The sequence below is a fragment of the Ochotona curzoniae genome, unplaced genomic scaffold (genome assembly GCF_017591425.1).
Source record: "Ochotona curzoniae isolate NIBS_2020 unplaced genomic scaffold, NIBS_Ocur_1.0 contig_65, whole genome shotgun sequence".
Classification (NCBI taxonomy): domain Eukaryota; kingdom Metazoa; phylum Chordata; class Mammalia; order Lagomorpha; family Ochotonidae; genus Ochotona; species Ochotona curzoniae.
The window spans coordinates 560,504-574,764 of record NW_024466508.1 but is presented as its reverse complement, the minus strand read 5'-3'; the positions used below and the strand labels follow the sequence as shown (position 1 = coordinate 574,764).

The following is a 14,261-nucleotide window of genomic DNA, read 5'->3' as shown; positions in this document are numbered from 1 at the left end:
TGGGCTCCCGATCCCCTTCGGCGGCCGAGCACCAGACTCACATGACAGGAAGCCGGGGGCGAGGCCGGTGGGTTCCGGCTCCAGCATGCTGCCAGTGCAGAGCTGGGGAGGCAGGTCTGCGGACAGGGGCGGCTGGCTCCCTGTCCTCTGTGGGACCGGACGACGGGCGTCCCTGGCCCTGGCTCGCCTGCTGCTGGCAGGCATCTGGCAGTAACCCAGTGGCAGAGAGCGCATCTTCTAATGTAAACATACACATATGTGTTTCAGGATATGCTCGATGTATAGAAGAGGGTGCTGCAAGACCCCGGGAAGGTCCAGCTTCAAGCCCAGCGCAGCCCCGCCTGCTCCCCGCGGCCCCGCCTGCTCCCCGTGGCCCTGCCTGCTGGGTCAGGCCCACCTCGCGGCTCACGCGGTACGTGGGTGTCAGACACACACAGATAAGGCGGGGGGGGGGCGGTGATGTGTGATCATTAACTCCAGAGAAAACAGCAGGTGCACAGCGCAGGACACCGTGTCCCTGACCAGATCCGTGGGGGACAGGGTTCCTGGGCTGTGTCTGCTCAGGGATCGAGGTGCCTTGCCCCACTCCTCCAGCACTGCCAACTGGGGACAGCGAGCAGAGACGCCGTGGGGCCAGCCGCCCACTTCCCGTCCAGCTCCCTGCGGGTATGCCTGGGAAAGCAGCAGAGGATGGCCCAAGGCCTCAGTTCCCTGTACTCACATGGGAGACCTGGAATGGGCTCCTGCCTTCAGCCTGGCCTGGCCCTGGCCACCTGTGGCCATTTGGGCAGTGAGTCGGTAAATGGCAGATCTCCCCTCACCCTGTAACTCTGCCTTTCAAACAGATAAGTAGTAACACCTTGTTTTATTTAGAAGAGAAACAGCCATAAACACGCGTGTGCTTTGCGGGAGTATTCAAGTGGGCGGGATGGGGCCGGAGGTGGCCTTCAGCTGACTCCGTCATTAAGACCGTGTGTGTGAGGAGACGGCAAGCACACCGCACTCGGCGTAAGGACAGTGAGGCGGCTGTGGCGCCTGCAGAGATGTGCTGGCCGCAGGGACCCTGAACTTGGCAACTCCGAGCGCAAGCTGGGAGGAGCTGGGCTGCGGAACATTCCAGAGAATGACAGATCCTCCGCAGGGAGCATTCCCTTGCAGCCCGCCACTGAGTGGACGCACCCTTGCCAGCCCAGATGGGCACCCCAACCTTGGCTCCTAGGGTGGGGCTCCCGAGAGGCCTGGGCCTGGGAGGACCCGGGCAGCTAAGTCAGTGGTCAGCCCTAACGAAGCCCCTGGGCACGATGCCCACACAGTGTCAGTGTTTGGCGGCGGGAGGACCCTTGCACGGCACTTTGTCACACAGGGAGCCCACGTTCTGTGCCTCCTGGGGGCCAGGCGGGCCCGGCGGAGAGCCAACTGCTGGGCTGCTACCTTCCTCCGGATCTGGCCAGACACCTGCAGGCCACCGGCGGGGTCTCCCGGGGTGCAGACCGAGGGCTGGGCTGCCGAGGTCACCCGGGCAGCCCTAGGCCCCGCGGTACTTGAGCAAGGTGCTCTCCAGGAAGGTGGCCAGCTTGGCGCGGTCGTCCTGCAGGCAGGAAGGTGGCTTGGGGGCACCCGATGAGACCGGCCCGGCCCGAGCCGCCCGCCAGCCCGTTGCCCACCCCGCGCACCTCGCGGACAAAACCATAGTGCACCAGCTCGGCAGCCAGGTCCTGGGCTCTGTCGGCTGTGGGCCGGAGGGCGAGCAGCAGTGAGGCTGTGCAGGGTGCTCGCCAGTGCCCGCCCGCCCCTGGGCCGGTCACAGTGCCCACCAGTGCCCGCCCAGCCCCCCGGCCGCTCACAGTGCCCGCCCAGCCCCCGGTGCCCACCAGTGCCCACCAGTGCCCGCCCAGCCCCCCGGGCCGCCCACAGTGCCCGCCCAGAGACCGCCCAGCCCCCCGGCCTACTTGGCAGCAGCTCGTAGGTCAGCTGCCGGTGCAGCCGGTCCTCCAGCACCAGGAGCAGGGTGAGCTGTGGACAGGAGGGGTGTGGGCGGGGCGCAGGGCCACGCCCCTGCTGATAACCCCGCCCACCGGCAGTCACGCCCCGCCTCTCCAGTGGACACGCCCCTCCCCACTCCTCCGCCTGCTCACGTGCCAGCGCGCCTTGTCCTCGCTTCTCTCCAGGTTACACTGCATCTGGATCACCTGCAGGCGGGGAGGCCGCGTCACCCCAAAAGGCCGAGACGCAGCGACCGGGAGCAGGCGGAGATGCTGCCCCCAAGGCCATGCAGGCAGGCTGCCACTGGAAATGGACGCTATTTCCCAGGAAAGCTGGGGGCGCCTCTCGGCTACCAGCTGGCCAGGGGGTCCCCTGCACAGCAAGGCTGGACACAGGAGACAGGGTGACTGCAGAACGGGGCCAGCCTCTGTGACAGCAGTGCCCGGAGCAAGATGCAGGTGCTCAGGGCCCGAGGGACGGGGCAGGCTCCCAGCAGGAGGCTCTCCGGGGGGTCCCCGGCCCCCTCACAAGTGGACAGCCTGGGGGAGGCATGGCCCGGGGGGGCGGGGCACTCACCTTTCTGGTCTCTGAGTCGAAGGGCTCCGGCGTAGGGGTCTTGGTCTTCTGGGCCTCCTCGGGCTGTGGGGCCAGCACCCGGGGCAGGCCCAGGGGCCGGGCCGCAGCGAAGTTCATCAGTGGGTAGACGCCATTCCTGAAACACCGCAGCGTACGGGTAGCGAGCCCCAGCATCTCTGTTCCCCGCCCTCGGGCCACCTCTCACCTGACGTCTTCTAGGAACTTGTCCAGCTCCAAGAAGGATACCTCCGAGTACCTGGCCAGGGTGGAGGTCCGTGAGCGGGCGGCCAGCCTGGGCTCCGGGGGAGTGGGCTCCAGGGCCGCCCTGCTGCTCACCGCCACTGCACCGGGGGCTGGGCGGGCCGCAGCACCTCGGCCAAGACGGCCTGCAGGTCCAGGGCTTTGGTCTTCTCCTCCACCACATTGTCCGGCATGAGGTCTGCTGGTCACAGAGAGTGGGGTGGGCAGGGCCCGCGGGCTGTGGGGACCCCGCTCCAGGCCGGCCTGCCACTCACACTGGTGCTGGACGAAGCAATGTGCTGCCAGGAGCTTCAGCGAGTGCACCTCGAAGAGCACGCGGTGGAAGAGCAGGCTGTGGGCAGAGGGCCGGCACGCGGGGTCCCGGGCCAGGCAGGACAGAATGAACTCCTGGGGGCAGGGAAGAGCCGCTGTGGGGGGCCCTGCTCATAGCCTGGCCTCCACGCAGGGGCCTGGCCTCCACGCAGGGGCCTGGCCTCCACGCAGGGGCCTTGCCACCACCCCTCACGGGCACGGCACGAGCGGCAGAGCCGAACCTTGGACTCTGACCCCAAACACTTGTGCCGTGGACCCCCTCTGGCTGTCCCGCTGGAGCCGTGGCCCCTGGCCGCAGAGGGGCAGGAACCTGAGGGGCAGACATGGCTGCCCGTGCGTGTGCCCTGCTGACATGCCTGCAGCACGCTCTCTAATGCCCCTGGCTTCCGAGGGCCTGGAACCAGAGAGGCGGCCAGCACCTTCGCACGGGGCACACTGCTCACCCGCATGTTGGGGTCAGTCAGGGAATGTCTGGCCCGGGCCACGGCCTCGTCCGTGACTCGGGCGTCCCCGTTGGCTTGGATCTCCAGCACGGCCATCTGGGTGGGGGCAGTGGTAGGTGAGTGCGCCGGAAGCCGTCGGGTGTGGCCGGGGTGGGCGCTCAGGGGCTGAGGGACCTACCTCCAGCGCGCACATCCCGAAGGAGAAGATGTCCAAGGCCGTGCCGTCGGCCACCTCTGCAAAGAGGAGCGGGCTGGGCAGGCGGGCAGGCGGGCAGGCAGGCAGGCGGGCGGGCGGGCGGGCAGGCGGGCAGGCGGGCAGGCGGGCGGGCTGGGCCTCACCTCCGTACTCCGGGGGAAAGAAGTGCAGGTTCCGCAGCTCCTCGCGTTCCGCCAGCACCGGACTCCGCAGGTCGTCAGGGAGAGCTGGGGGTGCAGCGCGGGGACTGAGTGCACCCAGCCCCGGCACGGCCTCGCCCCCCACCCGCTCACCCCAGAGACCCCCGCACCGTTGGAGAAGATGCGGTACCACACTGAGCCGGCGCGGGCGGAGAGAGAGCGGCGTCAGCGCGCGGCGGCCCCGGCCCCCGCCGCCCCCGCCCTCGCCCCGGGCCGCCCGCCAGCACCGGAGCCGATCTTGACCAGGCCATTGTGTTGGATGAAGATGGTGTCGCTGGTCAGGTTCCCGTGGATGATCGGGGGGCTGCAGGCGTGCAGGAAGCTGCGGGGCGAGGAGAGGCGGCGCCGAGTCAGGGGTGCTGGTGGCGGGCGCAGGGCCAGGGCCAGGGCGCAGGGCGCAGGCTCACCTGAGCGCCGACAGGATCTGTGTGCACCAGCGCTTCCAGGCCTGGCGACGCACGACGCCGTCGGGTGGGCGGGGGGCGGCCGGGCCCGAGAAGCCCGCCCCCGCCCTCTCCGCCGGCCGCCCGCCCCGGGCCCGAAGCCTCCCCCGTCCCCCCGCCCCCTACCCGGGCGTTCATGGCCTTGTGGTTCTTCTTGGTCTTTTTCAGGAACTGCTTGAGGCTGCCGGACGACACGTACTCGGTGATGAAGACGACCTGCGGGGCGGGCGAGCGGGGTGGGCTCTCGGCTCCCGCGCCCCGCGCCCGCGGCTCAGCCCTGGCCTGGGGCTCACCCGCGCGCGGGTCTCCGAGGCGTCCAGCCAGTAGCGGTGCAGCTTCACGATGTTGGGGTGGTCGACGAGCGCCAGCTGCTCGAACATGGTCAGGATCTTCTCCTTGGGAAGGGGGCGCGGTCAGCGGGAGGCGTGTGTTGGGGGGCCCGGTGGCCCCAGGCCAGGGCGCACGGGCTCACCTCGTGGGCGGCGAAGGCCTTCCTGTCGCCGAAGTGCAGCTCGTTCCACACCACCTCCACGCCCTCCTCCGCGTCCATGGCCAGGAACGTGCTCTGAATGCCTGGCATGTTCCCCTGGTTTACCTGGGGAGGGCGGGCGCCGCTGGGACCTGGGCCAGTGCTCGCCGCTGCCCCCAGCGCGCGCCGGGCCCAGGGGCGCCACGCACGGACCGGGCTGCGGGGGCTCCGGGCGCTCGCGGGGAAGCCAGGCCCGCGGGGCCCCGGGCTCGGGTGCCCAGCCCCGCGCCCACCTGCTCCCGCCGCTTCTGCCAGCGGCCGCACGGGCTCTCCTCCAGGATGTCGCTCTCGTCCTCGCTCTCGTCCTCCCGCTCGCGGCCCCTCCTCGGCGCCGGTTCCGGGGCCGCCATGGCTCGGAGGACAGGCCCGCGCCCGCCCCGCGCCCCGCGCCCGCCCGCGCCGCCTCCGCCCAGGACCCCGGGCGCGCTCGGGAATCCGGAGGCGCGGGCGCGCGGCGGCCAGGGGAGGAGCGGAGGGCAGCGTCCCCGCCCGGCCGAGCAGGGCCCTGCCCCTTCCCGCTCCAGGCCTCGCCCGCTCCCCGGGGCCAGCCTGGGCCTCCTGGGCCTGCGTGTCCGAGGCCTCGCGGCTCGGCGGGATCCGCCCCTGCCCCGCGTCCCTCCCCCTCCCCTGCCAGGCGCGTCTGGAAACCGGGCCGGATGGGCGGGTGCGGAGCTTGGGCCTGAGTAGCCCGCTTTGCGGGGAAGGCTGGCCCCGGAGGGCACCGGGCAGAGCTGCTCTCAAGCTCCTGGCCGGAATGCTGCGTCCTTCACCCCAGCCCGGCCTCCCCTGACGGAGCACCTTCGCCCTTCAGGGCTGCCCTACCTGGACCTCTGGGTCTCCCAGTGATGTCAGCTGTGTGTGGGAGGACCCCCCCCCCCCCAGGGTCTGGGAGAGCAGCAGAGGGGAGCAAGAGAGCTGACTCTGCACCCACACGGTTTGCAGCAGGCGTGCCTGGCCAGCTCTTGCAGCCATTTGAGCCAGAGGGTGGGAGGTCCGTCCATCTGCCTCTCAAACGAATTGGAAGATATTAAAAGGGGCCCAGTGCAGTAGTCTAATGGCTGAAATCCTCCCCTCGCATGGGCCGGGATCCCATATGGGCGCCAATGTGTGTCCTGGCTGCTGCACTTTTCTTGCAGCTCCCGGCCTGTGGCCTGGGCGAGCAGTCCAGGACGGCCCAGAGCTTTGGGACCTGCACCCGTGTGGGAGACCCAGAAGAGACTTCTGGCTCCTGGCTTCGGATCAGCTCAGCTCCAGTCTTTGCAGCCATTTGGACAGTAGACCAGCAGCTGAAAGATTTTTCTCTATCTCCTTTTCTCTGTAAATCGGACTTTCCAACATAAATAAACTTTAGAAAATTTTTGAATTTTAAATTATTTTATTTTGATAATCTTTACATTAATATTTTTTCTGTATCTGAGGTCAGGGGAGATAAAGGGAGCAGCCCCCCAGCCTCCCCCACCCCAGGTCCCCGACGTGGGGCGCGCTCCGAGGGTCCTGCTCAAGTGTTCTCACGGTCCCATAGCTCTGAATTGCTGCCTCTCCAAGCACGATTAGCAATATTCAGAATCCACTGGCTGGCATAGTCCACCTTAGTGTCTCTGCTTGCCCAGACTGTCACTGCCAAGACATGGCTGGGGTAGTTGAAACTGGCAGGGGGCATCTAGGCTCCCCTGCTGGACAACCACTCACCGTGGAGACTGAGTTGGGATGCGGGCAGACCAGCCAGGCAGGGCTACAGCACCTGTGGGACCAGAGAAAAGCCAGGCTGGGCTGACTGTCCCTGCTGGTGCAAGCATAAGCCAGAGTGGGTGAAGGTTGGTTGGGCTTGGCCGCAGCATCAGCTGACAGAGGCTGGCACTGGGGGCTAATTCTATGAAGCTAAACTGCAGAACCACCTGGAGAGTGCAAGATCTGGGAGTGGGAGAGGCCTGGGAGGGAAATAGTGGGCTCCTCCCTCTTGGGTGCCACTCCGGCTGGTGAGTATGAGAACCAGGACTGGGGCAGGCGTGGTTAGACAGAATGGCAGTCACTGGCACGTGTGTGGGCTGGCTAGTGGGTTGGTTGGGTAGAACAATGGGTACAGGCTCATTGACATGTACAAGAGCTAAATGGAATGCGGGACAGACCAGTCGGCGGTACACACTGGCAAGCACGGGAACCAGGGTAGGGGGCAGGCCTGGTGGGGGTCATGGGGAGCTTCCCCAACTAGGCTGCAGCTCCCACTGGTTAGCGTGAGGGCCGAGTATGATGTGGGCAGGATCGGGCTGGACTGTGACACCCACTGGGTTTAAAATGATTTATTTCTCAGGTCTGGAATCACCTCAGGGATAAATCTTTTTTAAAAATTAAAAGAAAAAGCTCTCATCTCAGACTACCCCCATCCCTGGCACCGGCAGACTCTCCTGGGACTCTGCTCCAGCTTCCCAGCAGCCTGGTTGGTCCCTGAGGCCTCCCGTACTCACAGCCGGCCAGGGCTCAGATGCAGCACCATCCCTAAAACCTAGGGCCTGGGAGTGTGACGTGACCGTGCAGGAGAGCCTGCACTGCCAGCAGAGGGGCTCAGCCCCAGGAGCACAGCTGACACCGCCGCGTGAAGTGCTCCTGGGGGGTCAGTGCTGGGGCCGCAGCGTCCTGCCATGCCATGCACCGTGGCCTTGGGGGCCTCGCCGTGGGCCCCCTTCTTCTTCTTTTTAAAAATGGTTCTATTTATTAATTTGATAATCTTTCTTTGTTGATTAGGGTACAAAGACTCACGGGCTACAGGAAAGTGGGTAGGACCATTGTTTCCACATTAATGCCATCATTTCTGCTCCCGTATCTGGGGTCAGGGGACATAAAGGGAGAAGTCCCACCCAGCCTCCCCCGATCCCAGGTCCCCGACGTGGGGCACGCTCCGAGGGTCCTGCTCAAGCAGTGTTGATAGTTCAACGGTTCTGAATTGCTGCCAATCTCGCCGTTCCAATCGCGACAAAATCTATTCAGAATCCACAGGCTGACACAGTCTCTTCATGGTTGGGGTTCTGAGACCAGCAGTTCAGTTGGAGGGATCTCCAGACAAACTTCGTCTGAGGATCCCAGACCTGATTCTTGTGTGAGTTTGCCAGTACAGGATCGGCACAGTCCATCGTCCCAATCAGCTCATGCACATGCTGGTCGTTGCAATTGCTGGGTCAGTTCCGTTTCCAGCCTGGTCTTCAACATGAACCAATGGTTGTTGCAGTCCAGCCCGATCCTGCCCACTTCATTCTCGGTCCTCACGCTAACCAGTGGGAGCTGCAGCCTAGTCGAGGCGACTCCCCATCACCCCCACCAGGCCTGCCCCCTACCTTGGTTCCTGTGCTTGCCAGTATGTACCGCCGACTTGTTCAGTCTGCCCTGCATCCCATTTGGCTCTCGTACATGTCAATGGGCCTTGAAGCCTAGTTCAACCCAACCCACACACATACTGGTGGGTGCCTTTCTGTCTAGCCACCCTGCCCCTGTCCTGGTTTCCATGCAGTCCAGTGAGAATGATAACCCAAGAGGGAGGAGCCCACTATTTCCTTCCTGGGCCATCCCACTCCCAGATCTTGCACTCTCCAGGTGGTTCTGGAGTTTAGCTTGACAGAATTAGCCCCCAGTGCCAGCCTCTGCCAGCTGATGCTGCAGCAAAGCCCAACCAACCCTCACCCACTCTGGTTTTTGCTTGTACCAGTAGGAATCATCACCCAGCCTGGCTTTCCCCTGATCCAGCTCACATGAGGCACACGGGTGCTGTAGCCCTGCCTGGTTGCTCTGCCCCCATCCCAACTCACAGTCTCCACGGGGAGTGGCTGTCCAGCAGGGGAGCCCAGATTCCCTGTTCGGGCGCTGCAACCACATCTGGTACAGGCAACCTCACCTTGGCACTCTGTATTGTGCACTGGTTTTTATCATGACTGAACCTGGCCCGACCCACACTCTGTTATGGTGCATGGATTTATCAATGGATGACGTGGACAGATTCAGCCTGGTCTGCCCCCAACCCCTGCCAATTGTATGCCAGTGGGTAACTTTCCATGGCCTTTTCTGGGCTGTTTCCTATCATGTTTCTTGTGCTTACCTGCCGGGTCTGTGTCCTGCCAGAGGAGTTGCCCAGGCTCCTCCATCAGAACCTCCCCCAATACCAGATTTCGCGCATACCAGGGGGTCCATGAGTCAGCCCTGCTCAGTTCGCCTCCTGTCCTAGCAGGAACAGTGACTGTTCCTGACTGGCCTTCAACCCAAACTGGTCCTTGCTGTTGGATGTTTCAGCCCAGCCATGGTTTGTCCATACCCACGTATGGCTCACATATGGCTCAGTTGGGGTTGAGACCTAGCCTAGTCCATCCCACATCTGCCCTGGTCCTCCAGGACCCCAGACGGTGTTGGGGTCCGGCCCGGTTCGGTTTATCCAATCCCAGTCCACACTTGTGCCAAGGGAGACTACAACCGTTTCCTGTTCAGAATACAGCCCCCCTTCCAGGCCACGCGCCACTTGGTGGGAACCTCAACCCAGTTAGGGTTGTCCCCTTAGCTCCCCAACCGGGCCTATTTCCAGCCATAGATCACACGCATGCCAGTGCTTGCTCTGACTCAGCTTGGCTCAGCTGCTCAGCTGTCCCGACCTCTGCCTTAGACACTGTGGCTTAGCATCCCTGACTCACACACACCAGTAGGTGCAAGAGCCTAGCTCAGTGTGACCTGTGCTCCCTCCTGGTCTCTAGTTTCACTTGTGGGCTAAGGTTTGCTCAGTCCTGCCCAGTACATCTCATTTCTTTTTTTTTTTTTAATAACATTTTATTTTGACATTCTTTACATAGTTAATTAGGGTAAGAAGGTTCAAGGGCTACAGGAAAGTGGATAATACTAGTATGTTTTCCATATTGTTACCTTCATGTTTAAAGGGGGGTATTAAGGGAGAAGGCCCACCCAATTTCCCACCCTCCCCACGTCCCGGATGTAGGGCATGCTCTGAGGTTCCTGTTCAAGTGGTTTTGATATTGCCACAGTTATGAATCGCTGTCAATCTTGCCACTCCAAGCACTATGAGGTCTTTGAAAAATCCACTGATTGACATAGTCCATCATAGCTGAGATGGTTGGTTGACCTGTTCTGTCTTCTGTCCTTTCTTGGTTAGGGTTCTGAGTCCAGCATTTAGATTAGGAAGGTCTCCAAAGAAACTAGCAAGTACAGGGCCCGGCTCAGTCCATCGCCCTGATCAGCTGGTGGTTGCAATTGCTGGGTCGGTTCTGTTTTCACTCCCGACTGCCACTGGAACCAATGGGTGTTGCAGTCCAGCCTGGTTCTGCCCAGCACATACTTGGCCCTCACATAAACCAGTGGGAGCTGCAGCCTAGTTGGAGCGACCCACAATAACCCCACCAGGCCTGCCCCTCCCCTGGTTTGCCAGTAAGTGTAGCAGTAGTTCAGTCTGTCCCACACCACATTCCACCCCAGCCGCTGTCTTAGTTTTATGTCCTCCTGTGGAAGTGGCAGCCTAAGAGGGATGAGCCCACTATTTCCCTCCCAGGCCTCTCCCACTCCCAGATTCCAGCTGATGCTGCGGCTAAGCCCAAACAACCCTCGCCCACTTTAATTTTTTTTTGCACCAGTAGGAATGATCTGCCCAGCCCGGCTTTTCCCTGATCTAGTCCACATGAGGCGCACAGGTGTGGTAGCTCTGCCTAGTCTGGTCTGCCCCCATCCCAGCCTATGCTCTCATGCGGAAGTAGCTGTCCAGCAAAGGAACCCTCCCTTATTCTCCTGCCGGCTCTGCCCACTTCCTTTCTTGTTCTCAGGCTGGTTGGGCGCTGCAGTCCCTTCCGGTACAGGCAACCTCACCTCGGCATTCCATATTGTGCACTAGTCTTTGTTGCGACCGAACCTGGCTCGACCCACACTGGCGCCTGGATTTGTCAGTGGATGACGTGGACAGATTCAGCCTGGTCTTGTCCCCACGTCAGCCAATTGTATGCCAGTGTGTAGCTTTCCATGGCTTTTTCTGGGCTGTTTCCTATCATGTTTCTTGTGCTTACCTGCTGGGTCTGTGTCCTGCCAGAGGAGTTGCCCAGGCTCCTCCATCAGAACCTCTCCCAATGCCAGGTTTCACGCTTACCAGTAGGTCCATGAGCCAACCCTACTCAATCCACCTCCTGTCCTAGCAGGAACAGTGACTGTTCCTGACTGGCCTTCCACCCAATCTGGTTCTTGCTGTTGGATGTTCCAGCCCAGCCATGGTTTGTCCATACCCACGTATGGCTCACATATGGCTCAGTAGGGGTTTTAGACCTAGCCTAGTCCATCCCACATCTGCCCTGGTCCTCCAGGACACCATGGGGTGTTGGGGTCTGGCCCGGTTCGGTTTATCCAATCCCAGTCCACACTTGTGCCAAGGGAGACTACAACCGTTTCCTGTTCAGAACGCAGCCCCCCTTCCAGGCCACGTTCCTCTTGGTGGGAACCTCAACCCAGTTAGGGTTGTCCCCTTAGCTCCCCAACCGGGTCTGTTCCCAGCCATAGATCACTTGCCTGCCAGTGGATGCTCTGACTCAGCTTGGCACAGCCCCTCTCCTGTCCCGAATGCTGCCTTAGACACTGTGGCTTAGCGTCCCTGGCTCCCACAGACCAGTAGGTACAAGAGCCTAGCTCGGCATGACCTCTGCTCCCTCCTGGTTTCTAGTTTTACTTGTGGGCTAAGGTTTGCTCAGTCGTGCCTGATCTACTCTGTTGCATTACCAGTTGACACATTAGCCAGCTGTTGGAGCTACTTTTGCAGGACAAGCCCCAAGCCCAGGCTTCTGCATGGACTGGTATTTGGTGCTCAGCATTATTAGTGATTACAAGTTTTACAAAGGAAGAGTTACTGCATGTTTCAGGTCCAAGAAGCACAATGGGTTCAACCTGGAGCTAATTAAGCAGCGACTCAAAGAACCAAATCCCCAGAGCTCCCTGGCTGGGCGGCCAGCAGGCGAGCCTGGCACGAAATGGCACCCGGGAACAGCTCACCATGTGCACATGGCGGCTGTCTGGGATGCAGGCATGAGACGCCCCGTCCTGAGACCCACCCTACATCCCGTTTCATTACCAATTCACACATTAGCCAGCTGTTGGAGCTACTTTGCCCAGCTTGTCTGACCCCCCAGGTCTGGACCACATGTTCACCAGCAGGAGCTATGACTTGCCAGGGGAGTTTCCCAATTTCCTCCACTTGATCCGCTCCCAGACCCAGTTCTCATACATGCCATTGGGTTTAGGCCAGTGCCCGGCGCAGTCTGGCCTTCCATTTGGCCTTGTATGAGTTGGTGAACTTTGCAGCCCGGCCCACCGCACACCCTATTCAGGATGCACATTCGGGTGCTGCTGCCCTGACCAGTCCAGACTATTGGGGATTCCTTTACCTGTAATTGATGGCAGGCTCCTTGGTCACACCTAGCTTAGTCGATCACCACACCAACTCTTGAGATAAACAGTGGGGCTAGAATTATCACAGGATGTGGCCCACACATCCCTCACAGAATTTACCCATGGATATGGTTCCCGAGTGCTAGTTAATGTCACGGCCCTGCATAATGTGACCTGTCTGCTAATCCATCATCATGTCAGGTAATAGGATATAAGCATGCTGGACAAGCGCCGACCCTTAGCTTTCGCATGGACTGGTGTTCGGTGCTCAGCAATGTTCAGTGATTACAAGTTCTTCAAAGGAAGAGTTACTGTCATTGGGAATCTTTAGGATTGATTCACATCCCAGAAGCACAGTGGGTTCAACCTGGAGCTACCTAGGCAGCGAATCAAAGAACCAAAACCCTAGAGTTCCTGGGCCGGGCAGCCAGCAGGCGGAGCCTGGCACCAAATGGCGCACTGGCTGCCCGGGCACAGCTCACCATGATCACAGGTTGGCTGGCATCAGGGATCCAGGCTTGAGACGCCCCGTCTGGAGACTTACCCGCAGCTGGGAGGCTGCTGGAAGTTTAAACCCCCAGGCCCAAGGTCGCACCCCTCCCCAATCCCATCCACAGCTCAATGAGGGCGGCGGGTGGGCCCCAGGCCTGCCCAGTCATGCAGACCTCCCCCCTTGGTGTACTCACCCTGAAGGGAGCAGCTCCGGAGCCCAGGCAGGACCGGGGACAGCTCACCACGTGGTGGCTGTAGTTGGAATCTGAGCAAGAAGACGCCCCATCCGTTTGGTTCTTGCACTCACCTGCAGGGACTGTGTCCCAACAGAGGAGTTTTCCAAGCTTCTCCATCAGAACCTCTTCCTATGCCAGAGCTTGTGCATACTGGTGAGTCCATGGGCGAGCCCTCCTTGCTGGCCTTCAATCCATTCTGGTTCTTACTGTTGATGTTTCAGCCCAGCCAAGGCTCGTCCATACCCCAACACTGCTCACACATGGCTCAGTAGGGGCAGAGACCTAGCCTAGTCCATCCCACATCTACCCAGGTCCTCCAGAACACCAGATGGTGCTGGCGTCTAGCTTGGCTCAGTTCAGCCAGCCCAAGTTCACACTTGTGTCAAGGGAGATTGCAGCCATATCCAGACCAGAACGCACATCCCATTCTGGCCCTGCACTCTCCCATGGGAATCCCAACCCAGCCAGGTTGTATTCTCAGCTCCCCAACCAGGCCTATGCGTAGTCCTAGATTATGCGTGTGCCAGTGGTTGCTCTGTCCCAGTTGGCATAGCCCCTCACGTGTCTTTGTCTTCTATGCTGTGGTCTAGGATCCCTGGCTCATGCAGACCCATCGGTGTACGAGCCTAGCTCAGCATGACCTGTGCTCCAGTCTGTTTTCTGTTCTTTGTAAGTTAAGGTTTTCTTAGCCTTGTCTGGCCTGCCCCCTTCCAGTTGCAGGTCAGCCCACCCACGTCCTGTTTTAGGATGCACCTTCCGGTGCTGCTGCCTTGACCTGCCCAGACTGTTGTCGCTTCCTGTACCCGTAAGTGATGGAAGGCTCCGTGGTCACACCTAGCTCAGTCCATCACTACCCAGCTTGCGAGCTAACCAGCAGTTTTTTTACACTTCCACAGAATCTACCCCTATACCTGGTCTCTCATGTGCTGGTTAGTGTCTTGACCCTGCCAAGTGTGACCTGTGCACTGTTCCACCACGGGGTGCCAGTGAGGTGCTGGTACCCAGCCCTGCCAGACAGGCCCCCGGCCACAGATTTCGTGTGGACTGGTGTGTGGCAATATGCTCTAGGCCAACGGCCCGCCACAGGATTTCCACTGGGGCTGGTGATTCAGTCTGACCCAAATAGATCTTATGGACTCTCCCTCCAAATCACCAGGTCTCAGTCATCATGCTTGCCAGAAAGTTCTGT

General features: G+C 61.1%; 1 protein-coding gene across 3 annotated transcripts; it reads right to left on the bottom strand.

Moving 5' to 3' along the window:
* Positions 1–846: 846 nt before the first annotated feature.
* Positions 847–5,319, bottom strand: NRBP2 (nuclear receptor binding protein 2). Of its 3 annotated transcripts, XM_040991661.1 has the most exons (18): positions 5,177–5,319; positions 4,887–5,009; positions 4,708–4,809; positions 4,541–4,630; positions 4,379–4,419; positions 4,199–4,293; positions 4,082–4,105; positions 3,915–3,998; positions 3,754–3,809; positions 3,576–3,671; positions 3,075–3,207; positions 2,896–2,998; positions 2,765–2,815; positions 2,560–2,695; positions 2,136–2,189; positions 1,950–2,013; positions 1,674–1,729; positions 847–1,588 (listed from the first exon to the last, which is right to left on the bottom strand). In XM_040991661.1, exons 1-18 carry the CDS (start codon positions 5,291–5,293, stop codon positions 1,526–1,528), a joined length of 1,488 nt encoding a protein of 495 aa, XP_040847595.1. In that variant the 5' UTR covers positions 5,294–5,319; the 3' UTR covers positions 847–1,525. The 3 variants fall into 3 exon arrangements, with proteins under 3 accessions (XP_040847595.1, XP_040847596.1, XP_040847594.1); XM_040991662.1 differs by lacking the exon at positions 4,082–4,105; XM_040991660.1 differs by having other exon boundaries at positions 2,765–3,207.
* Positions 5,320–14,261: the final 8,942 nt, after the last annotated feature.

Coding starts and splice junctions, on each gene's coding strand:
- NRBP2 (XM_040991660.1), bottom strand. CDS start 5,293: ATGGCGGCCCCGGAACCGGCGCCGAGGAGGGGCCGCGAGCGGGAGGAC. Junction 4,631..4,707: donor CCTCGGAGACCCGCGCGCGG/GTGAGCCCCAGG, acceptor CCCGCCCCGCAG/GTCGTCTTCATCACCGAGTA. Junction 3,208..3,575: donor TGACTGACCCCAACATGCGG/GTGAGCAGTGTG, acceptor CCCTGCCCCCAG/GAGTTCATTCTGTCCTGCCT.